The sequence below is a fragment of the Leucopleurus acutus genome (genome assembly GCF_964270905.1).
Source record: "Leucopleurus acutus genome assembly, chromosome: 1".
Taxonomy (NCBI): domain Eukaryota; kingdom Metazoa; phylum Chordata; class Mammalia; order Artiodactyla; family Delphinidae; genus Leucopleurus; species Leucopleurus acutus.
The window spans coordinates 13,363,520-13,387,635 of record NC_139142.1 but is presented as its reverse complement, the minus strand read 5'-3'; the positions used below and the strand labels follow the sequence as shown (position 1 = coordinate 13,387,635).

General features: G+C 44.4%; 1 protein-coding gene across 1 annotated transcript in view; it reads right to left on the bottom strand.

The window, feature by feature from the left end:
- The window catches only part of NRDE2 (NRDE-2, necessary for RNA interference, domain containing), a 45,537-nt gene that overhangs the window by 3,838 nt on the left and 17,583 nt on the right, over positions 1-24,116 (bottom strand). The window contains exons 4-12 of the mRNA XM_082841917.1: positions 22,641-22,790; positions 16,240-16,690; positions 15,066-15,471; positions 13,574-13,707; positions 10,670-10,790; positions 6,131-6,306; positions 3,478-3,864; positions 1,770-2,698; positions 106-244 (exon numbers count right to left, since the gene is read on the bottom strand). Coding sequence (XP_082698043.1) covers positions 106-244; positions 1,770-2,698; positions 3,478-3,864; positions 6,131-6,306; positions 10,670-10,790; positions 13,574-13,707; positions 15,066-15,471; positions 16,240-16,690; positions 22,641-22,790 — 2,893 coding nt within the window. The remainder of the gene's footprint in view (positions 1-105; positions 245-1,769; positions 2,699-3,477; positions 3,865-6,130; positions 6,307-10,669; positions 10,791-13,573; positions 13,708-15,065; positions 15,472-16,239; positions 16,691-22,640; positions 22,791-24,116) is intronic.

The window sequence follows — 24,116 nt, the reverse complement described above, 5'->3', positions numbered from 1 at the left end:
GAGCCAAGGCTGAGAGGGGTGCGGGCTGCTGGACACCCGCACCGCTCACTTACGAAGGAGGAGGCAGAGCTCTGCATAAACACAAAAACTCCGCATTTTTCTTACCAAAAAATTCAAATACATCCTCCACAGTAAGGGGCACTGGCTGCCGTAGTCACTCCGCATCGCATTTTCAAACAGGGTTCTGATCCGATGTGTCAGGCCGGTCTCGGGAATGGTGGCGTAGACCTCTCTACCATCTACCCTGCAAGACAAAAGCTCATGTACCTCCAAGACAACTTCCCACACCTACGTTGCAGTGGGAAGAGATACGTCAGTGACAGCTGACGTCAGCGACAACTGGATCTGAGCACGTCGGAGGCAGTGCTGCGGCCAGGTCTGGGGACATGGGGGTGCAGGATATAGTATGATGTGGCTCCTCCAGGGCCACAGGAAGCCAGCGTCGAGGGTGCTGTGGTGTCTCCGCCACACTGGGTCTGCCTAGAAGGCACACAAACTCCCTGCTTCTCTGTTTTCTAAGGAAAACCTACCCTTTCATCAGCAGAGTGCAAATTCTACCCTATGGGAAAGAAAGACCTTTCAGTTGAAAGTAGAGTGAATAAAATCCTGACGGAAGAAGTAAAAAACAAGTAAACTGAAATACTATTCTGGACCTCCCTGGTGGCTCAGGGGTTAATAATCTGCCTGCCCACGCACGGGACACAGGTTCGATCCCTGGTCCAGGAAGATCCCACGTGCCGTGGAGCCACTAAGCCCTTGCACTGCAGCTACTGAGCCTGCGCTCTAGAGCCCACGAGCCACAACTACTGAAGCCCACGCACCTAGAACCTGTGCTCCGCAACAAGAGAAGCCACCACAGTGAGAAGCCCGCACACCGCAATGAAACTAGAGAAAGCCCGCGTGCAGCAACGAAGACCCAACGGAGAAAGAAGGAAGGGAGGGAGGGAGGGACGGAGGGAGGGAGGGAGGGACGGAGGGAGGGAGGGAGGAAGGAAGGGAAAGAAAGGAAGGAAATAAAAGTTAAAAATTATTTATTAAAAAAAGAGAAAGAAATACTATTCAGAGGCAATTCTGAACACTTGATTTCTAAGGTCAGAGTGAAGTAACAACAAAGCTTCTGGAAGGAACAATGACGCCTAAGCCAATATGTTCCCAAGCCTGTCGTTTAACCTTCAGATATAAAATACTGTATCCAAAAAAAAACCCAAAACATTTAAAACATGACACTGTTATCATCAGTAATAATAACAGAGGCTAGTAATTAGTCTGCACTCTCTTTGTGCTCGGTACTCACCCTTCCCAGCAACCCTCTGAGGTAGGTCTTTATTCCCATTTTACAGAAGGGGGAACCTACTGGAGACATGAACTGACTTGTCCAAGATCACACAGCTGCTAAGTGGAAGAGCTGGGATTTGACTCCAGATTCCAACTCCAGAGCCTGTGTTCTTACCCCCATGCTTTTACTACACCTTCTCAGACACCTGAAGACCTGGCAGTCACCACTCATGCACCATAAGCAATGCTCAGGGATCCCAAAAAGCACGGCCTAAGGAGACAGCCACAGGAGCCTCTGACGAAAGGTGTTGCTACTTGCAAGTCTCTCATTCCTTTTTCACCATGTTTTTCTACAACACGGAGAAACCCCCCGGCAGGCGTTCCAGGCCCAGGCCGCATTCACTTCTGTATTCTGGAGGCCGAGTGGGTGGTGGGAACATGGCAAGCATTGCATAAAGGTTTCTGGACACACAGACAAGATGCTCTGTAATTACCTCTGCACAGTTTCCACTAGTCTTTTCCTCATTTTCTCAGCTTCAATTGAGAACAACCACGGCTCCAAGGGTTTGGCAGACCTGGTGATCGCATCGAAGAATCTTCTGGTCTTACTGGCACTGTGGGACTTATTCTGAATCTGTACATACGACCTCCAAAGAACCTGGTTGTCCGGATACAACTTTAAAGCCTCCGAGAGAGCCTCTCGCAGAGGAGCCAGAGGGTAGATGGCGACTTTCATGTGGAATCTAAGCAGGCTCGTGTGCATCAGGGTGACGGCCTCAAGGACACTGCTCAGGCTCGGGGGGCTGGCACTGCCCTCCAGACCAGGGCCCTCTGCGGAAACAGAGACCTTGTGTTTCGCAAATACCTGCTCATATATCCGCACAGCAGCGTCGATCCCTATGGTCAAATACTGGAAGAGCATAAAGCATTTAACCAGGCTAATCAGGCGGTTAAAGGAATCGGCGGGAGCTGGATCAGAGACACAGCTCTCCCCCAAACAGTCCTGCAGCGCGTGTTCATAAGCCTTCCGAGCTTTCAAAATGTGAACGGCCAAGACTTGCCCGGTGTAGGGCCCGTAGGCCCCATTCTCGGTCAGTCTGGTCAATACGTGAATGGCTCGGGCTGGGGCAGCCCCTCTCACATCCGGCAACAGCTCCACCTCCAGCTCGGCGTAGAGGAGACCGAGCTCACACAGCTCATGGTCCTTCAGTTCTCTGCTCCCTGCCATGCCGAGTGCTGTATCGAAAACTCTTCTGGCATCGTCTGTGTTGCCGAGCAACCACTCCAGATGCGCATACTGCTTCCAGAGGCAAAAATTGTTGCGGTTGTCTGGCTCCTTGAGGAGATTCTTGGCTAGTTTTTTGCAGTTCTTTCCTTGTGATTTTAATCTCTTCTTGTTTTTAGTGCGCAGACACCAAACGACCTAAAGGTAAAAAGAAAAGAATGACTCCAAGTGCTCTGTGATATTAAAGACATCCCTTCGTACTGTCAGCTGCAGAAAGCCACACAAGGCTCTTCACTGCCTTCCTTTATCACGTGTCTGCTAAACACTTAGGCTCTCCAAGAAACACATCAGGGTTCCACCAGGGCCACAGCAGCCCCAAAATGAACACATCTAGGTTTCCATCTGAAATCCCTACGAAGAAGGCTTATATACTCCACATGCTCTTCTCCAAAGATAGACGACCACCAAATTTTACCAGGCACTATTTTAATAATACAGCCTGGTGTGTGCAACCTGCAATTAAAGCATCAGAACTTTGGGTTTTATAATTCAATACTAACCGGTGGCCAGCAGAGGGCAGAGGAGTCAACCCTAGATGAACTTCTAGCAGATAATGAAGAGCAGCATAAGTAAGTAGCTTATTTTCTCTATTTTAATAAGCCCCTAAATCCTCTAACCTGGCTTAAGCTTAAGCTTGGTCCTTAACACTAACTGCTCACATAATCACAGACATCCGGTAATAAAGAGTCAACACAACAAATAGCTCCCGTCACTGACGCGCTGGACTCACTCCCACCTTCCTCCTCTTCCCCGTGGTCCCTCAGAAGGGGCAGCCGCACACCCGGTGCCTTTGGGTCCCCGAAGGAGGAGGTGCTGTGGCCCAGAGCCCTGAAGAACACCAAGAGCCTGGCCATCCCACTGACAAACAGCGACGGGAAATGAGGTCCTCACACAGGGGAGGAGGAGGCCGGAGTTACCTTTGCAATCTCGTACCGTAACCAGGAGAAGCAGAGCTGAGACCTCTCCTTGCCTGAAAACAAAGGCATCACGAGGTGGAAGATGTTGCGGATGAACTCCTCGCCCTCTCGACTGTGACCCCTGGTCCAGTGCCGGCAACCCAGCTGGTCTGTGCGTCCGACACAGCTGACGCCGGAAAATGAAAGGTTGAGAAAAGTCAAGGGCTTCTCATCATAAAGTCCATTGTCAAAGATGCTGTTCTCATCCATGGCCAGATAGAGGCAGGAGGCCAGAGGGCGGAAGCCGGAAGGCACACCCAAGAACTGCAGAAAGGCTGCAATCAGCCGAAACTGAAGATCCGGGCTGGAAAGCTGGATCAGAGACTGTCCAATATCATCAAACAACACCTGCAACAAAGACAAAATCATGTGACCGAATGCAACAAACAAAAAAGCCTTCACATTTTTTTCCACAATTCTTTTTAGAGGGATATACTTACGAGTCAACATTATTCAAATTAAATTTTAAACAGACAGGAGCTAGGCTGTCTGCAAGGCGCAAAAAAGCTAGAGGCCTCCCAAGGCAAGCTGAGGGCGGGAGGGTGAGTGCCAGGGGTCCTGCAGCGCCGGCAGCATCTCACACTTCCTGGGAATCCTCCACAGGAGGGGACACCAAAGTGGAAACTTTCAAAGTCTCCTAACGGATTCACAGGAAATCTAAAATCACATTCACTTCTTTTTTTTTAACATGCATTTCTGAGAACACACAAAATTGCTTTTCTAGTTACTCTGATAAGTTACAATTGTGAAAAATTTTTATTTTAAGATAGAAGAACTTTACTACTTTGTGGTTTATTTGTATAAAATTGCTTCAGGAAATGAAAAATACGCTCAAAAATACACAAACAGCAGCACAGTAAAAAGGAAACTGCAGGAGCAATGGACCATGCTGAAAGCAATTGTAAGAGCCTAATACTGACTGTAACTGTTTGTAGCTGACTTCGCGTAATAACTTTAAAATATAAGGCCACAGGGACTACACTGTGTCTCAGGTCCTGCTTATCTGACTGGTCTCTGTGGCCCTCAGCAAAGAGGAAATCAAAACACGAGCACAATAAAAGTGGACTACCTGGGACTCAGCTCATCAAAACCATCAACTAATCAGAAAGCTTTTTCTCCTCCAGGCTTTGACTAGAGAAAAAAAATCTAAGAAATTGCTTGCGGCAGTAGTTTGCTCCAGAAATGAGCTTCCGGGAAACCGCCAAAGTGCTGAGCCTTGAGAACTAACTTCTGAAGGGTGACCATGAACTCTGTAAAGCCATCAAACACCAAAGACCGAGCCCACCCACCCTGCCTGAAAACTTCAGCTCAGCGGGGCGGGGACCTCACAGGCAGGCTCGCCTCAGAAGGTCGAAGGTCACCGCATGAGCAGCCATTCCCCTGGGCGCTGGCCCTTCCCTCCTGCCCAGAGGCCACCTCCGTCCTTCCTCCCAATTCTGTTTTCTCATTCTGGCCACTCCTCGAACATCCCCAGCCCTCTGGTTCCTTCACTCCTGCTGATCCCTCTGCCTGGAGGCGAAGCTCTGGCATCACTCTCCACATCCAGGACTACTAACTGAGCGCTCACCACTGGGCAAGCCTTGTCCAGGCACTGGTGACGCAGCAGTGACAGAAACGGGAAAAGTCTCCACTCTCACGGCACGTGATTCGTAGGGAGCGAGCGGGTCAAAGCCCAGGAGCCGTGCTGCTGTAAACCTCTCAGGCTGTACTTGTGACCTGTCGCGTGCCAAGCAGCACACAGTAGACGCTTGAAGAGCACGGGTTTGAACTGGGCGGGTCCACTTACACATGCATTTTTTAACTAAACATGTCCCACAGGACCCCATGACCCGTGGCTGGTTGAATCCGCAGCTGTGGAACCACGGATGCGGAGAGCTGACTGCAAAGTTATACTTGGATTTTCAGTTGCTCGGTGCCCCTAACCCCCTCGTTGTTTAAGGGTCGACTGTAGTAGGTATCTTGTCAAAGTGGCTCAATTCCAGGTATCAAAATAGAATCTCTTCCTTTCGTTTAATGTAAAACTTCCAAAGCTGCTGGCCACTGGGCACAGAGTAGCCAAGCCACGCAACAGCCGTGAGGGACGTAACCTGAGTGCCTGGCAGCACAGGTGCCCAACAGGTGCTGCTTCCTCCCCAGCAAGATGAGCTGGACACCCACCGTCCCAACACGGCCTCTACATTCCTGTCCCTCTTGTCTTCCGGAGTCACACCCACCCGCCCATCTTTAAGGATCCAAGAGTAGGGTGGGGAAAGGGGACACAGTTGAAGAATCTAGGACAGTGACTCCGCGCTTCTAAACCCTGAGCCCCCAGGCTTCCGTGTGAAAAACTAACTGAGTAACCTGGAAGACAATCTCCAGAAGGGGGACCACCAGAGCCGACCCTCCTCCTCGGGGACAAGAACTATCAGGTCGAGTGCCTCGATGCTCCCCCATCACTAGCAGCCAGTGAAAGTCTCCCCGGTTTCCGGGAAAGAGGGGAGTTTCCGTAGGCAGGAGCAGGCTAGAACCTCCCAAGCCAGGCAGGTGCCCAGAGAGCCCAGCAGACTCCTTCCGGGGAGCCAAACCCCAAGGGGAACGGGGGCAGAGCAAAGACCCCGCGGGGGGCAGCGCTCACCTGCCTCTCCGGGTCCTCACAGTCTTCCTCCGCCTGCCTCTTGGTCTTCTCAGGGCGCCACGGCCGCCAGTGTCTGTGGTCTCGGGACCGCTCAGCTGCAAGCCAGATCTGCCACCTGGGCAGAGTCTTATCTTTAATTTCCTGGTCGTCGTCTTCTGGTTCATCATTGTCATCATCTAGGCAAGAATCAAACTTCTAGACACCTAACCAGCAAACAAAGCCACCATCAACACTTAAATCTACCTGCTGGTTCCAGCTACAGGGGTGGGCACCTGGAAGGCCAAGGTAAGACCCAGGCCCAGCCTTCTGCGACACTCAGTGGCATTTACAGACTCTCCCATAATCACTCAGGTTCCCAGAAAAAAACGGCAGGTTAGCCAGTGAAATCAGATGATTGTTAATGCTATCAGAGCAATTAAAATGGGAATGACACATATTTAGGACAGCACTGCCCAGTGGAACTTTCTGTGATGCCGGAAGTGTTTCAATTCTGCGCTGAGTAATGATAGCTACCAGCTACAAGTGACTTACTGGGCACTTGAAATGTAGCTGGTAGAATAACTGAATTTTAAATTTTATTTCATTTTAACTAATTTTAATTAAAATAACGTGTCACTAGTGGCTACTGTACTGTACAACACACTTCTAGAATGCTAAATGACATTTAATGAGAGCATTGCTTTAGATTTTCTTAAGCCATCAGAATTTTTAGCCAGTGGCCCTATGATTATGACACATGTTCACTTTTTTTAAAAAAAAAAGAAGCAAGCCAAGATATCCTATACTTTATTTCACTTTGTTTCCTAACTCTGAACATGCAGAATAGGAAAGGAAAAAAGTCTGAGTCTTCTGTAAAGTTCAATATTTAAAAATAAACAAACAGAGTATGTACAATGGTGCAGCCACCCAGAAAACAGTTGGGCGGTTTCTTATAAAACTAATTTGTACTTAACATAAGACCCAGAAACTGTATTCCTCGTGCTGATCCCAGAAAAATGAAAACCTATGTTCACACAAAAACCTATACATTAATGCCCACAGCAGTTTTATTCATAATAGCCAAAAACTGGCAACAATCCAACTGTCCTACAGAGGGTGAACAGAGAAACAAACTGTGGTACATCTATGCCATGGGCACTGCTAAGCAATAAATATGAAGAAACTGCTGACACATGCAACAGTATGGACGGATCTCAGGGGAATTCTGCTAAGTGAGTAAAAGCCAATCTTAAAAAGTTACACAGAAAACAACTGTTAGTGAGGATGTGAAGAAACTGGAACCCTCATGCACTGGTGGTAGGGATGTAAAATGGTGCAGCTGATGTGGAAAACAGTATGATGGATCCTCAAAAATTAAACACAGAACTACCATATGATCTGTCAATTCCACTTCTGGGTATATACCCCAAAGAACTGAAAGCAGGGACTCAAACAGGTATTTGTGTATCCACGTTCACAGCAGTATTATTCACAACTGCCAAAAGGTGAAGCAATCCAAGTGTCCATCCATAGATGGAGAGAGAAATAAAATGTGGTGTATACATACAATGGAAAATTATTCAGCCTTAAAAAGCAAAGAAATATTGACACATGCTTCATACTGTATGAACCCTGAAGACATTACACTAAGTGAAATAAGCAATCACAAAACAACAAATATTGAATGATTCCACTTATATGACGTTCTTAAAGTAGTCAGAGTCATAGAGACAGAAAGTAGAGTGCTGGCTGTCAGGGGCTAGGAATGGAGAGTTAATACTTAATGGGTATAGAGTTGCAGCTGGAGAAAATGAAAAAGCTGAGGAGATGGATAGAGGTGATGATGGTCCCACAAGTGTCTGAATGTAATTAATGTCACTGAACTGTACACTTAAAAATAGTTAAGATGGTAAATTTTGTGTGTGTTTTACAATAAAAAATGTTGAAAAGAGTTACATGCCATGTGATCCCATTTATATAAACAGAGGTGAAATAACACAGTAATATAATAATAGACATGGAGAACAGATCAGTGGTAGGAGTGGGGGGAGGTGTGGCAAGAAAGGTACAGCATAGGGGGCCCTGTGGCGATGCAGTGGTTCTGTATCTTGATTGTGGTTACGTGAAGCTGCACATGTGGTAAAACCGTAAAGTACAAAACAAACACAGGCAAAGACGAGTGCCTGTCAAACCAGTGAAATCTGAATAAACTGTGGATGGTACCAGCATCGATTTCCTGGCTGTGCTACTGTCTGCAGCACTACCACTGGGGGCAGCTGGGTGAAGGGTGCACAAAACCTCCCTGTGTATTTTTTTTCCCAACTTCTTGTGAGTCTATAAGTATTTCAAAATAAATAACAAACAAGCAAAAATCTCAAAAAATCAAAATGCATGATACGTGTACCAGCATTTAAAACCCAATATTCTACCCAATGCTCTTCTGAATTCCTCAAAGAAGAAAACAAATTTAACTATTTATCACCTTCTTCTAAAGGTCTACATTTGAAGTAATCCTTTAATCACGCTGAGAAACTTACTATAAGAGAAATTACCCCTGTGAGTTTCATATCAGACTTAGATACCAGAATTTATTACATCAGTAATTCAAAAAGTTACACGGTTGTGGACAGATGTATATACGTAACAATCGCAGCCTAACAGGAAGCGAGGGTAAGCAAGGAGAAATAAGTTGTGCCATATGAAGAAGTACTTCAGAATCTATGAGAAACACCAGCCACTCTCTAAATGCCAGCCCTGTCCTGATGAACCAAAAACTTAAAAATAAAACAAAACCAAAAATAATTATCCGCTAGTTTTCTGAAAACAAGAATCTTTCAACCTTTCTCCTGATGCTGCTGGGGTTTTGCATACTCCCATTATATTCATTAGAAAGAAATTCACTGAATTTTCTCTATAATGGAAACTTTGCAGGAATATTAGCACCAACATATGTCCCTAACTTGATACTAAAAATCAAGGTTTCAACACTGGGGTTACCTTTCTGAGAAAATTAACTTTACATCTGATTATGAGTGACGATTAGACATCTGGACATTTATCAGAGAAGTAATGTTAACTTGGTCTCTGGACACTGCTATGAGAACTCTATCCTCATAGAATTGCAGAATACGGTAAACTTTAGAATGTAGATTCCATGCAGTCTAAGAGTCTTGCTCATTCACAAAACACAGAAACAAACAAAAACAAGCTGAAAACACAGAACCATGCTGAGTCGGTCACTCAGAGAAAGAAGATTTATTACCCAAAGACCTAGTTCGTAATTCTTCATGTGGTCTCGCAGACTCAGTGGCTAAAAGTGCAACACCTACTTCCATTTTTCCCTGCATGTTATTGTTTTCATATATGAAACCACTGAGGTCAGCCTGAAGAACAGTTCCAGTTCTTTTAGGAAAGGACACTCAAGAGAAGTCAAAACAGCTGAGCCTTTGACAGCATAGGTGAGGCATGACCATCACCAGACAGTGCTGCCCAGAGCAGAGTCACCCCAAATACCTGATGGTCCCCCCACCCAACCTGCCTTAGTGGAGGCAGGGATGCCACCTGGCCTGGAGCTCTGCGCTGCCACACAGACCTTAGCTAATCCAAAGCTTCCATGCCACGGATGAAGAAACCAAGGCCCAGAAAGGTCACACCTGTGAGAAGAGGCTGGCCGAGTCTGGGCTCTCTCCCCCTCACACTTTCAACAAAACCAGAAAGTGAAGCAATTCCTGAATAGCTGAGAGCTGCGCTGTCCAATTCAGTAGCCACAGTATGAGGCTATCAAGCACCTGAAAGTGGCTGGTCTGAACTGAGATGTGCTGTAAGTATAAGATATACACGAGATGGCAAAGTCTTTGTATGGAAAAAAAAGAAGGCAAAATACCTCATTAATTTGTTTGAATTGATCACATGCTGAAATGTTCATGTTCTGATACACTAGGTTAAACAAAATACATTATCAAAATTAATTTCACCTCTTTCTTTTCACTTTTTTAACGTGACTACCAGAAAATGTGAAGTTACATATGTGACTTGAATTATATTTCTGTTGGTCAATGCTGTCTTGAAGAATACAAATCTGGAAAATACTTTGGAGTCACTTAGGATGACTACTGTATAAATGCTAGTTAATAATTATAGTATTCCTAAAAAGGCAAGTATTTTTCAAATAATCTGTTGGTCTGTACATTGCCAAGAAAACGAAAAGACAGTCTTAAACACACACAAAAATGGGAGGAGGGAGAGCAGGGGATTAGTAACAAAATTACTAATCAGAAGCAACCTACAAAATGAAAATTACTTCCTCTGGAAAGAAATTCAACCCTCAAGAGTGTATGGACTAAAGGAGGGCATGGCAGTCAACTGCTTTAAAATCTCTAAGGGGAAGAAACAGTCTTTCTCCCAGGTCAGTTACTTCATGAGTTTTTGACACTTTGATGTTTGCACAGTGTTCTTAAGCTACTGATAAATAGCTCACACCTACAAACAAATAACCCGTGAAGACGTGAAAACAAATTCTGGAAGGAAAAGGCAGAGCATCTCAACTGAGAGGCGCCTTACCTGGGCTGACGACCACCCAGCCGCCCCGCTCCTGCTGCTGCATCCACGCTCTCCAGCCTCGGGCGCCCTTCTCCCCGGCCCTGGGCTCTCCACTGTCCCAAAAGGGCTCAAAGAATTCTACCTGTTCAGGTTTAAGACACAGAGGTTAGCCTACCTTGTACAGAACTGCTAAGTCACTGGGCAAAATCAGTGCTGACTGGCATAAGAGGGGCTTATGATTCTTGAAATCTTGCCTGTCATCAGTCCTGGGAGTAGATATACGATACACAAAACAGAAAAAACAATTCGTGTGACAGGCAGCCACCAAGAGAGGCCCCCGTGGCCCTCCCCTGCCTTGAAGTATTCACACCCTTGAGTGTGGGGTGGGCCCAGCGGCTTCTAACAAACAGAACGTGGCACAAGGTGATGGGACGACACCTCTGAGGTTAGTTACAGAAAGACCGGCCAAGCCCACGAAGAGGGACCTGCAGCTGGGTGGGAGAAGGACGATTTGCCGGTTCTGACCCTGGTAGGCCAGTCTGACCAGGGACAGTGGCACTGCCAGTTCCCTGAATGCCACTGGGCCCCCTAACTGATACCTGAGGTCATGTTGCTTTCAAGACCTTTGGAGGGGAAGGAGATTCAAAGTCTTTTTTTTAAATAGAATTACAGTTGATTTACAATATTATATTACCAAAGTTTTAACAGGACAGACTGTGAGCTCTTGAGGTCAGGACCACATCTCAATTACAGTAAATTCCCAGCACCTGGCACTGTGCCCAACACACAGGAGGGACTCAATAAATGTTTGCTGGGAGACAGCTGAACATGGCTGGCACCCAGCGAACAAACAGGCCTGCAGGGTAAAGCCTGGTCCCTCCCTCAGTCATCTGGCCACCAGGCCTGCAGCGTGTGGGGGCAGTTTGGGAGCAGCAATTCCCTATGGAACAAACGTGAACACTTCCATGAACAGGAAACTGAATATGTCATCACCTGACAATCGGGACTTTGAAAGTTGGCCAGTAGGGACTTCCCTGGTGGTGCAGTGGTTAAGACTCCGCGCTCCCAATGCAGGGGCCTGGGTTCGATCCCCGGTCAGGGAACTAGATCCCACATGCCGCAACTAAGAGATGGCATGCCACAACTAAGGAGTCTGTGAGCTGCAGCTAAAGGAGCTGGCAAGCCGCAACTAAGGAGACCCAGTGCAACCAAATAAATAAATAAATATTAAAAAAAAAAAAAAGTGAGCCAGTAACCTGTTCAATGAAAGCTTTTGCAAGAAACCTCTTGAAGAAGAACGAGCAGGCTTCAAAGGGCAGGAGCCGCAGGATGACGCAGCCTGAGCCCCAGTCTGCACCCAGGAGAGCCACAGGAGGGCCGGGCCCTGCGCTCGAGTGCAGGGAGCCACCTCGGCAAGGGGAACCGCGAGGACTACACTCCCTCTTCACAGGATTTGCTCTTATAATAAGAAGGGATGGCAGAAGCGCAGTCCAGAAAAAGGAGGTTTGTTGTTTTTTTTTAAGTGTGATGAATGGTTATAACCAATTCATTTATTCCACAGACAGACCAGTAATCCCAGACTCTGCCTGTTTTCTGTTGTACTACTCTGTTTATGGTAACAATGTCTCTCAGTTACAAAGGTATGGAATGTCATTAAACAAAAGCTTCAAAGTTGTCATACACCTGCTTTGAAATCACAGATCTCTTATTCACTGGGTGCCCACCACCGTCAGCTCTGTGCCAACAAGCACTGGTCCCTACCGTGTGCTGGGAACACGTGTTAAGCTGAGGTGTGGTCATGCCCTCAAGAGTATTTAAAGCCTCAAGTGCGTGGGCCAGTCCTGGGTGATGCTTCTCTCCTGGGCAGCGCCCCCCAAGCCCATCAGCAACTGCTCCCACCCCAGAGGGTGTCAGCAGAGGGGTGGGAGGTGAGGGAAATCCTGATCCTGACCCCCAGCACACACCCCAGGCTCCACAGAGAGGTTAAGGACCACTTCTGCGGCACAGCAGGTTCTTCAAACAGCAAAACGTGTCTTAAAGTAACTGTGTTATCTGGCTTATTATACTAATAATCAGTTATACCAATACTAACCAATATTCTTTAACCCAATTTTGTCTAGGAAAAAAAGGTTAAAAATAAGGATGATAAAAAGTCTTTACAGGCAGTTCATGAAAGCTCCACAAGATGGAGATCGTAGCCTGTCACCAAAGACCTTTGAAAGTTCACCATAAATTCAGATGTCCAATCCATCTCTCATCAGACCCTCTTTGCTGAGCAGAAAACTCAGTTTTCTTGAGTGGAAAAAGGGAAAAGACGGTTGTCTTATTTGGATAGTTCTACAGTTAGTTTTTTTTATTGCTTCACATCACGAATATTGGCAATGTTCACTCATCTTCTAAATGACTAACCCCCCCAGCCCTACCCACCCCCAGTTAGGATCGGTGTTGACAAAGCACCAACATGTGCTTGCAACTCCACTTGCAACTCCAGCAAGATTTTAGGTGGTGGAAAGGTTAACCGGGGGAGAGACGCGAGACCCAGATTAGAGTGCACGCAAGCAGGAGAGAGGACCACAGTTTACAGGGCATGACAACTGCCTGCCTGGAGAGCGGGGGCAACTAGCACTTAAACATGGGCAGTTAAGTAAGGGAAAAAAAGGAACATAAGTGAACCTTTATATTTGGGGAGGCGGAGGGATCGTCTTTCCTCTCTCCATGTTTCACTACTTTCATTATGGAATTTTCCTTGCATTGCCAGAATATTTCTGAGGAACAATCCTCAACAGGACTGATGTAAAGGAGGATATAAATATTCTAAAAATACGACCACCACCTCCCATTATCCACACACCCCCACGAAAGAGGGAGAGGGGGAGAGAGAGAGAGATGGAGACGGGGTGGGGGGGACTCAAGCAGGACTCGCACCTGTCCTTTGGTAGGCAGGTCTTTCACACTGTCGGGTTTGAAGAAGGTGAAGTCAACCATGGCCTGGAACAGAGAGACGGCCTTCTCGGAGTGACCAGCCTGCCGCAGAAAGTGGCACTGCTGAAGAAAGAGGGCTGCAGGCAGGGAGAGCAAAGGGGGAGAACCCTGGTTAACACCCAAAAAGGGAGAGAACATCACTCCTACAGACATGCAGTTCAACACCCAGAACATCTTTTCCCTGAAATTTAGTGACTTAATATTTTCAAAGCTGTGAGACATACATGTCCTGATTTTAAAGGACTCAGATGGTACTGCAATGAAAGTACATTCTCATTTTTATGTGAAACTATCACAGAGTACGAATAGTAACAATAAAATAAGGCAAGAGGATGGTCTGAATATTGGTTATCAAATACTCAAAGCTCATTAATACGAGAAAAATTCTAGGAAAAGGATGGCGTCATAGATTTCTTATCAGAAAGCAAAGATCTGTACTCAACTGATCACTAGATGGCATTATTCACCAGCAATTTTCATGGTGTACTCAGTCCGCTGTAAACAAATCAGGGTTCCATGTTTGAAAATTTCAGTTCATTTAAACTGTGGTACAATTCCATCTACTAAATACCATTAAGCTATTTGAGCTCATCACAAAGGATATCAAACATGAGACTCTTTTAAGTCAGTGGAGTAAATGCTTATTATTTCTAGAGCAATATATTTCTATCTTTAGAAATTAGTAGCACTATTCGATAGCAGGGATTTGATCAAATAAACGCCTGCTACATGCCGGACCCTGAGCTAGACTCACCATATATTATCTCAGCTGACATGCGCAACGATCAGGTAAAGCAGGTATTGTACTATTGCTGTTGAGGGAGAAACTAGAGCTCAAACAGGTTAAGGAACCTATCCAGGGTCACACCAGAACCCACGAAGGGCAAACTCAGGATTCAAGTCAAGAGTGACACTCTCCAGCTCCTGTACAACATGCAGTCTCCCGTGCCTCATTACTGGACAAAATTTATATTCTAGTCTCCTTCAGGACCTGCCAAAAATGGTAACAGTATAATAGTACCAAAAACCTATACCTATCAGTGATGTCAGCCAGTCAGGGCAACCCGCACACAGTAGTGCCTCAGACCCTATGATATAATGGGTCAGATGAGCAGTGCAGGCATCTCAACAGATAAGGCCACCAACAGCCAAAGCAGTTAAGAGACTTGACTACATTTACCTGATTAACAAGTAGAAAAGTTGGAACTTCTAGTCTGGTGATATTTTCCGAGCCCTACTGGCTCTAATGCCCCACCACCAAGAAGCTGGAGGGGGAGAACCTGTTATCAAAAGGAGTCATAATACCTTTTTTAAAAATCAGTTTTATCGATTTAGACATTCCTAAAATAAACCAAAAATAAATCTTCATTTTCAAGTTAGCCAAAAGAAAGTACAGCTCCTCCCGCGTAAGAGGATCTGGTCATCATCTCCTTACCAAACATGGCCTCCTCAGTGCCAGGCAGCTCAGGGTGAGATAAGATGCTGCCGTCCTTAACAGCAGACAAAGTACTCAAGCATTTTCCATAAAGACTCTGAATTTTTGATATGGAAAAGGTGCTAAACTGGCTCTGGCAAAATAAAAGGTATTTCTGCCAAAGGGCTGTATTGTTGGGATGTAAAAATATCAGTTTCTGCCACTCTTTGACCAGAGTGGAGGGCTCCCAGAACTCGGTGCAGAGCTGCAGCTTGGCAAGTTTCAGATCCACGCTGCTCGGGTTGCTTTCCACGGCCCGTTCCAGAATGGCCAGCTTCTTCTCCAGAACCAGCTTCAGGGACTGCTTCCGCTTTTCCTGCTGTCCTTCCTCGATGGCATACAGGCCCGGACTCCTCATGACCTCGTCCTCAACAACAAAAACACCGATTTACAAATGCAAATGGAAGTGGGGGACCCTCAGGATTTCAAGGCTGCTTGTAGAGTGACTTACAAGCCCCAAACGGTTTCTCACCTCTCAAAATGAATTGTTATTCAGACATGTTTGATCTTGAGTTTAGTTCACCTAATTTACCTATCCACTCTCTGTCATTTTAAACTTAGATTTATGTATCAATAACTAGCATGCAATGTCTTGAAAACCTTTTCTGAAGAGCCAGTTTTACCAATAACACAGCCAAATGTAGGACAAATATGATAATTATATAAGTGGTTCAAAAAGATAAGTGGGACGAAGACAAATCCATGTGTTCCAGAAGGGGAGCACACAGCTCTAACTACGTCATTCCACGGGCAGCCCCTCTTTGCAGTTCTGTGCACTTCGCATGTGCTGTTTGTATTTCGGGAACGCCTCCCCCTGCCTGGTTAGCATCTACTGTTCTTTCACGATTCTGTTCAAGTTTCACCATCCCTTGGAAGCCATTTCTTACTCCCTAGTGGCAAGTCACCCCCTCATTCCATCCCCAAATTAGATGTTATAGCATTTATTACCCCAGATTGCATTTATCCTCCCTCACGGGGCTTTGAGTAAACTCAAGGCAAGGGCTGAATTCTAGTTATCTTTAGAGGCCCGGCACCAGGGTTCCTCCTACGAGCTCAAAAATCACTGCAGAGTAAATCAGTGCCCCAAATTATGACCGTCATTCTAAGGTAAGAGAACTGGGACAGCGATACTTACCTGAAAAGCAACAAATGCCATCCACAGCTGAATGTCCCGAGGATTCTCCCAAACCCTCCTGTTAAACTCCTCCACCTTGGCCTTGAGAAGCACGTTCTCTCTGTTGGGCTGTGAATCTGGCTGCTTGGATTCTTGCTCTGAAGGACCCCGGCCTTGTAACCACTGCGTGGTGGCTTCATCATAAATCCCCAGAGGGTTCAACCAGGTTGTAACAGGGGAAACCACATCCTCTGCACCCTTCACTGGGATAAATGAGATCGACTCTGATGAGGGAGGTTCAGTTTTACTGCTAATGGCAACTCCATCAATGTTCATTAATCCCACACTCTTCTTTGTAAAGTAGCGCTCGACATGCTTGTGTGACCGCTTCTTTTCTGTGGAAGTCCCCTCCCAAGATATACACTGCTTCCTAGGGTTAATGCCAAGGCAGGAGTCTCCTTTCCTCTTGTATCTTATATTTGAAAAAGAAAACAAGTTACTGAGAGAACATGTGCCCTGGATCCAAATGACTGAAGGCCCAGCAGACACACTCTCGTTCTGCAAGTTAACTGCATACATTCAAATTCACCTTCCCTTCAAACTGCTTGTATTTAGAGAAGCACGAGGATTAGCTGCTAACTTTTTCTGCCTGTTTGACTTATTCCTCTAACATGACTCTTTGTTTATGTCTCATGAATTTAAGATCATGCCTGTCTTCCAAATCTTAGTAACTTATATTCTCCTGCAGCTTTGTACAGCACTGTCCCATACATTGTGTCATTTAAACATCACAATCATGTGTGACAGGCAAGGCGGACATCGTCTCCTCTTTTACACCATTCCTAGATGAGGACGCTGAGACCTCAGGTGACACTATGTCATCTGTCTCCTAGACCAGTCCCTTTTTCTCAGTACTGCCCTGTGTCCCTGCTTAAGATAACAGAGAGGTCTAAGATTCTTTTTTTAATCCTGAAACAAAGTATGTCAAATAAAATTACATTTGGCTATTTTCTACTCTACAGGAAAAGAGGCTGGGTTCTGAAATGCTTTTATGGATCATGTAGGCGTCCCCAGAGTTAAACACAAGACTACTGAATATGTGCACAAAAGCTAAGGAAAACTGTGCACACTTTTCTGTATGTATGTTATACAAACAACCCAATTAAAAAATGGGCAAAAGATCTGAACAGAAATGTCACAAAAGATATGAATGACCAACAAGCACATAAAGTGGTCAACATCATTAGTCATCAAGGAAAAGCAATTAAAACAGTGAGATACAACACAGGCCCACCAGACAGCTAAAATTAAAAGGACTGACAATACCAAATGTTGGCAAATGATCTGTGGAGTAACCGGGACTCTCATATGCTGTTGGTGGGAATGTAAACTGGTACAATCACTTTGGGAAAAGGTCCGGCAGTTTCTTAAAAAAAACTAAACGCAGACCTTACCCTATGACCTAGCAATTCTATTCCTAGGTATTTACCCAAGAAAAAGGAAACCACAGGTCTACACAAAGAGCCGTGCACAAATGTTCTCAGCAGCTTTATTCGTAACAGCCAAATACTGGAAAAAGTCCAGGTGTCCATCAATAGAAGAATGGATAAACAAATTGTGGTATGGTACTCCCACCAGAAAAGAGGAACAAACTACCGATAAATGCCACAGCATGGATGAAACTCAAAAACATTATGCCGAGTGAAAGGAGCCAGACACAATGGAGCATGTACTATATGATTCCATTTATATGAAATTCCAGAACAGACCATACTAATTGATGGTGGAAAAAAATTAGAATGGCAATCTTCTCTAGGGAGGTGGGGAGTGGACTGAGTGGAAAGGAGCCTGGGGAAATTTCTTGGGGTCATAGTAATGTCCTCTATTTTCATAGGTGTCTGGGTTACACAGGTATATGCATTTATCAAAACTCAGCAAATAAAGATGTGGATTATTACACTGTAAGTAAATTTTAAATCAAAAGAAAAAAATAAGCAAATCTTGAACTCTAGCCAATGATATGCACATTGAAGTATTTAGGGGGCAGTGTACTGATTTCTGCAATTTACTTTGAAACGCATCCAAAAATTAAGATGGGTGGTGGGTAGACAGCCAAATGGACACGCACGTGACAAGGCAAGCACAGAAACATCAATGGTAGAACGTAGGGCATGGTTATATGAGTGCTCACTGTAAACTTCTTTCGACTTTGGCTGTATTTTTAAATTTTTTCACAATAAAATGCTGTGGAGAGAAAAAAACAAGAGAGAGGTGCTGCCATCTTCTGTCAACTCCCAGAGAGCTTCTCTTCCACCTCCTCCTGGTCCAGCTCCATCACCTCCTTTCCTTCCTCACTGTCAGCAGAGACCTGAGAAGCTCTCTGCTTGCCTGTGCCTCCCTCACCGCTCCACTGTGGTGGGTTCCACTTTAGGGGAACAGTTTCTCTCGCACACACAAGTTTTCTCTCAAACCCTTTCTCTTTATCCTCTCTCCCAGTTCTTCCTGGATTACCTCTGGATAATCTCTCTCCTTTCCATTTATGAGTCAAACAACTTTAGCAAAGGGGTGATGAGATAAAATAGGCTAAAATAGCTCTATATAAGCCTTGCATCCCCTAAGAAACAAATTTTAAGTTAAAAACTAGTTTTGTTTTCCTTAATTACTATTTTCTTTTATTTTCACTAAAAATGAACAATATTTTAGATATTCAATCTCTTAAAAAATGCTTTCTGACTTTAAAACTGCATTTTGTAAAACTGATTTTAATAGCTTCCTTTTATAACAAATTTGATGAAAATGATAAAGGAGAAAAAAGAATGCTACTGGCCTACATTATTAAGTATCAACTTTCAGATAATGTGCATATGCATATATTCATATATATACACACACATCCTTTTTAAAAATAGCTGATATATTATAGCTTCAGGCTTTCCTCCCTACTTTTAAGCATTTCCCCATACCATTAGTTTTAGAAAATACAATTCTTATTGGCTTCAAACTGGTTCATTGGAAGAGTGTGTCATAATTTATTTAACCATTTCCCTATTGTTGGATATTTAGGTTCTATACAATTTACCACAGAACCTTAATAATTGGACAGGACCTAGGATTAATGCAATAGTTCCCCAAATAAAGGCACTTTTCCTATAAAATCCTTACCAAATAATCAGCTAGTCTTCACTTGAATAATTCCAGAGGTAGGGACCCTCACTTTGTTTGGAGGTTCAGTGAATGATATCACATGTATCTAATTTAAATAAATTAAGATATAGGTACTTAGTCACCTCCCCCAAAAAAAGAGAGAGAGAGAGAAAGAAAGAAAGAGTGAAAGAAATGAAAAGAAAAGAAAGAGGGAAAGGGTTTGGGAAGAGAATATGTTTAAATCAAACACCCAGTTCTGCCCTGAATCCACTCAGTGGGTCTGAGCCCCAGAGTAAGTTGGACTGAACAACATGAATTTGCCTTTCCTTTGGCGAATTCAATTCACACATGCCTTCTGAGTGTCTGACTGCCTAGGTCCAAATTCCAACTCCACCATTTACTAGCTGGGTGACCATGATCAAGTTTTAAAAAACAAACAAACAAACTGTGCCTCAGTTTCCTTGTCTGTAAAACAGGGATAATAACAGTATCTTATGTCAGAGAATTGCTAGGATGATCAAAAAAGTTTATATATGTAAAGTCCTGGGACTTCCCTGGTGGCGCAGTGGTTAAGAATCTGCCTGCCAATGCAGGGGACATGGGTTCAATCCCTGGTCAGGGAATTAGATCCCACATGCTGCGGAGCAACTAAGCCTGTGTGCCACAACTACTGAGCCTGTGCTCTAGAGCCCGCGAGCCACAACTACTGAGCCCACGCACCACAGCTGCTGAAGCCCGCATGCCTAGAGCCCGTGCTCTGCAACAAGAGAAGCCACCACAATGAGAAGCCTGTGCACCGCAACGAAGAGTAGCCCCCGCTCGCTGCAACTAGAGAAAGCCCACATGCAGCACTGAAGACCCAACGCAGCCAAAAATAACTAAATAAATAAATAGAAAAAGAATTAAATTATATATGTAAAGTCCTTAGCCATACAGTAAGGACTAGATAAGTTTAAATTATTATTATTATTTCATACAACTTGGCTCCTAAACTTAAGCCAATTATTTCATTTGGTATATAGCCAAAGAAACAATAATCTCTTCCAAAAATGGAGAAAAAACTAGCTGAACTTCACTGACAGATAGTATACTAGTCCTATGGAATTTTCCAAAGGTAATTCTGACTTGTTATACACTCACTTTAGAAGCTGACCCCTGCTTACCACAATGCTCCAAAACACACCACATCACTGCTGGGATGCTCACACTCTTAGATCGCTTTCATGCTGAGCCAAACTTCCACTCACTGGTCCTGGTTCTGCTTCCCAAGTTACACAGGACATTGCCAACCCACCTTCCAAAACACAGTCCAACAAAGCCTACAAAACGACAACCATATCCCTGACAGGGGCCAAATACCCACAAGCCCTCACCTCATCCTCACACGATGGCCTTTAGCCAAGTGTCTGCTCACCTTCCTCTCAATGCTCTTGGTTTGTCAGTATCCTTCTTAAAAAGTGTGAAAATTCAGTACCTGACACAGTATTCCCGCCATCCCCTGAGCAGCTCAGAGTGCCATGGGACCAACACCTCCTCAGACCTGGACACTAACAGTTGTACAGCTATTAATCTGGGCAGGACTTGCCTCACTTAAGTTTTAGTAATTTACTAGGAAATCACACCAATGCCCTAAGCCCTTTGTAGTAGTCTCTTTGCATTTTAGATTAACAAAGTTGTCTTTAATTACTCTTCCTGAGCTCTGGGCCATTCATTAGCAGAGGCTCAAGAGCCACTCTCTGTTCATATTTTTTCCTTTTTTCAATCTATTACTAAATAATAACTTTTTCTATTTGCACACCAATTTCTAATTTCATAGCAAATATTTTTGATATTTGAGTGTAAGGCACAGCAGGCGTTACAATTCCCAATTTACAACTGAAGAAATGGAGGCTCAGAAAGGTTAAGAGACTTGCCTGGGATTATATTACTAGTCAACAGCAAAGTCAGAATGAGAATCAGAGTCTTCTGTTTCCCAGCCTAGAAAATGCCCTACCACCCAACCTGTCTCCTCTTTTTGTGGACAGTGGAAGAACATCTGAAGTCAGAGAAATACAGGTTTAAACCCCAACTCTCCTGCTTCCTGGTTGTATGACCTTGAGAAGGTACTTCATCTCTGAGATTCCTTTCCTCGTTGGTAAAATCAGAGTGCCCCCTCCTCATGGAGCAGCGGTGAGGGTCAGACAGGCTAGCATCAGTGAGAGAACACACACAGGATCATGCTACATACTTCATGCCAGGCCAGCATTTGCTGTGTATCCCCACATCTGCGGCATGAAAAACCGCACAGGACTTTAGGGAGCATTAAAATCATTCTAAAAATACACAAATACACTTTAAATATGATAGTCATTTACTCCCTGCCATGAGGTTTTAGTAGACAGTATGGAGATACAAATATGCACCAAAAAATAACTGATATAAACTCATCATAGAGGAAATTTTAGTTGGAATTGCTTATGTGGTGAGGTACAGTGTCAACAATGAGTGACAACATGACTAAAATGTGGAGGTGCAGCAAAGTAATGGGAACTAAAATTTACTTTAAAAAGTAATTAGCCCATGAAGAATGATAATGATCTTCAAGGCCTCCTCTTGGCCGTATATTCCATGATCTCTACCTTCAGTTTTCATTACCTATAAGCTGTTTGGGAATAGAGACTGTGTATTATTGTTCTTACAAAGTAGTAAGTGTCTAGAGTTTATTGAGGATTCCAATATTTTTGATTGACAGATTAGAGGAGAAAAGTTTAAACTCATTACTGAAGCAAATACCATCACCTATTTTTACGATTATCTGGTGACATCTGCATGCTGGAAGCAGTTTGAAAAGGTCATTACCATTTAATGTCATTTTTTAAAATGGCACGTGTGCGTTGCAGGGGGTGGACAAATAAAAGGCTTTTGTAACTTTTAAGAACGGCATATAGATTAGCCCAAATGGTTCACGGATAGTCACAATTATTTCAAGGTATTTTTCGGTTCATTCATTCTACAAATATTCATTGAACACCTACTATGCCAACACACTATGCCAAGCACCATGGCTAAATAAGATTAATCTGACCTGGGTCCTGATCTCAAGGTTTAAAATTTTATTTTAGAATGTGAGATTACTCACCTTCTATTGTATATGCTTACACAACTTAACAGTGGATCAAAGTCAACAGAGTCGATGGGGGACGGGGGGAGGCAAAGAGACACAGACAGTGCTGAGAGAGCACAGAGAAGGAAGTTCCCTCCCAGCAGGGAAAACCAGGGAGCGCTACCACGATGGATACCTTGCTACATCTCCTCGGTAAAGAGACTTATACTCCCAGTTTGCAGGATCCGGCTTCTTATCTGTTCTGAAGGTTTCTCCCGTCAGAGCCTGAATGTCCTCAAGCCAAACAAGGTGACGTCCAATATCAGCAGTGGCATTATTTTCTTGACTGTGGGACAAAGGAAGGCGAACAAAAAAAAGGAAGAGGCACTTAGAAATCTCCCAGTTACATATCTCACGTTTCAGAAATGTGAAAGTTACACACTTCAAACTCCATACAGCATCAAGCACACCTAAGTACATAAAATGTGCACATGCCATAAAAATGGGAAGAGGACTCCTACTCTGGAGAAAGTTTTAAAATACAGAGCAAAAACTGTCAACACTAAGTGACCCTTTACCAAGAAATGAAGTCAACTTATCCCAGAAATACAAGTGAAGGATACAGGTGTTTTTTAAAAAAAAATTCATTTAAATGATTATAACTTGATTTTCAAGTATATTTAGAAACAAGGTTTTTTCTAAAAAAAAAGAGAGAGAAAGATAAGGCTGCCCTAACTTTGCCTAACTTTCTTGAAAGTGCTCAGATAATTTATTCCAATTAAAAACTTAACAACAACGGCAACAAAGCCACAGTTCTGAATGCTTCAGTCTTGCGTGCTACTTATGTATGGTCTAAGTCTCGTTTTTATAGTCTGGGCTCTGTGTAGGGTGTCTTGCCTATACGTCCGGACCTCTATCTAAAGGGCAGAGACTCCACTATAAGACAAGACCCTTATTTATCCCTTTGAACCAATTTGTGACTTGGCAGACTTTCAGATACAAAGGGAACCAGTTCCCTAGGAGTCAAAGAAGAGGGAGGTTTTTTTCTGGCATCTAACATCTTTCTTCCTCTAAAGAAAATCAGTTCATAATGCTGCTGACACAAGAAGGTGCCAAAGTAGTCAAAACAGCCGTTAAGTGTTGTTCCATCTTTGCTTTTTGGCTCTGCCCAGATAGAAATAAAGATTCTAAAGGCTTCTAAATCATTCTTGGCTGGCAACACAAGGGAATGGTATTTCAGGGACACAAAGTAGCTACTCAATAAATATTTGTTGAATGATGCATCTCGGGTTAAAATACATGGTGATTTTTAACACATTCCCCTCCAGAACAACTGTGGAGGGTTTTCTGGTGACAAAAACTGAAAGGGGCAGCAAAGGGAGAGAAAGAGATCGGTGCACTCCAGAAAGAAATGGAAAGCCAGTGCGGAGAGGGGGCGGGAAGGGCCAGGCTGCCGACCACCCCTGGGGAGCAACAAGCCCTCATTCCTCCCCTACTGGGTACTGCGGTCAGGAAGCAGGCTGTGGTCTAGGCTGTGTAAGAGGAAGGATGCGCCTCCCCCTGAAGGTGAAGAAGAGCTCATCCTAGGAGACAAAGGTCAGTTATAAGCTGTGACCTCTGGGGAAGCTGTCCCTTGATCACCCTGAAATAGAGTCCCATATGGTATGCAACC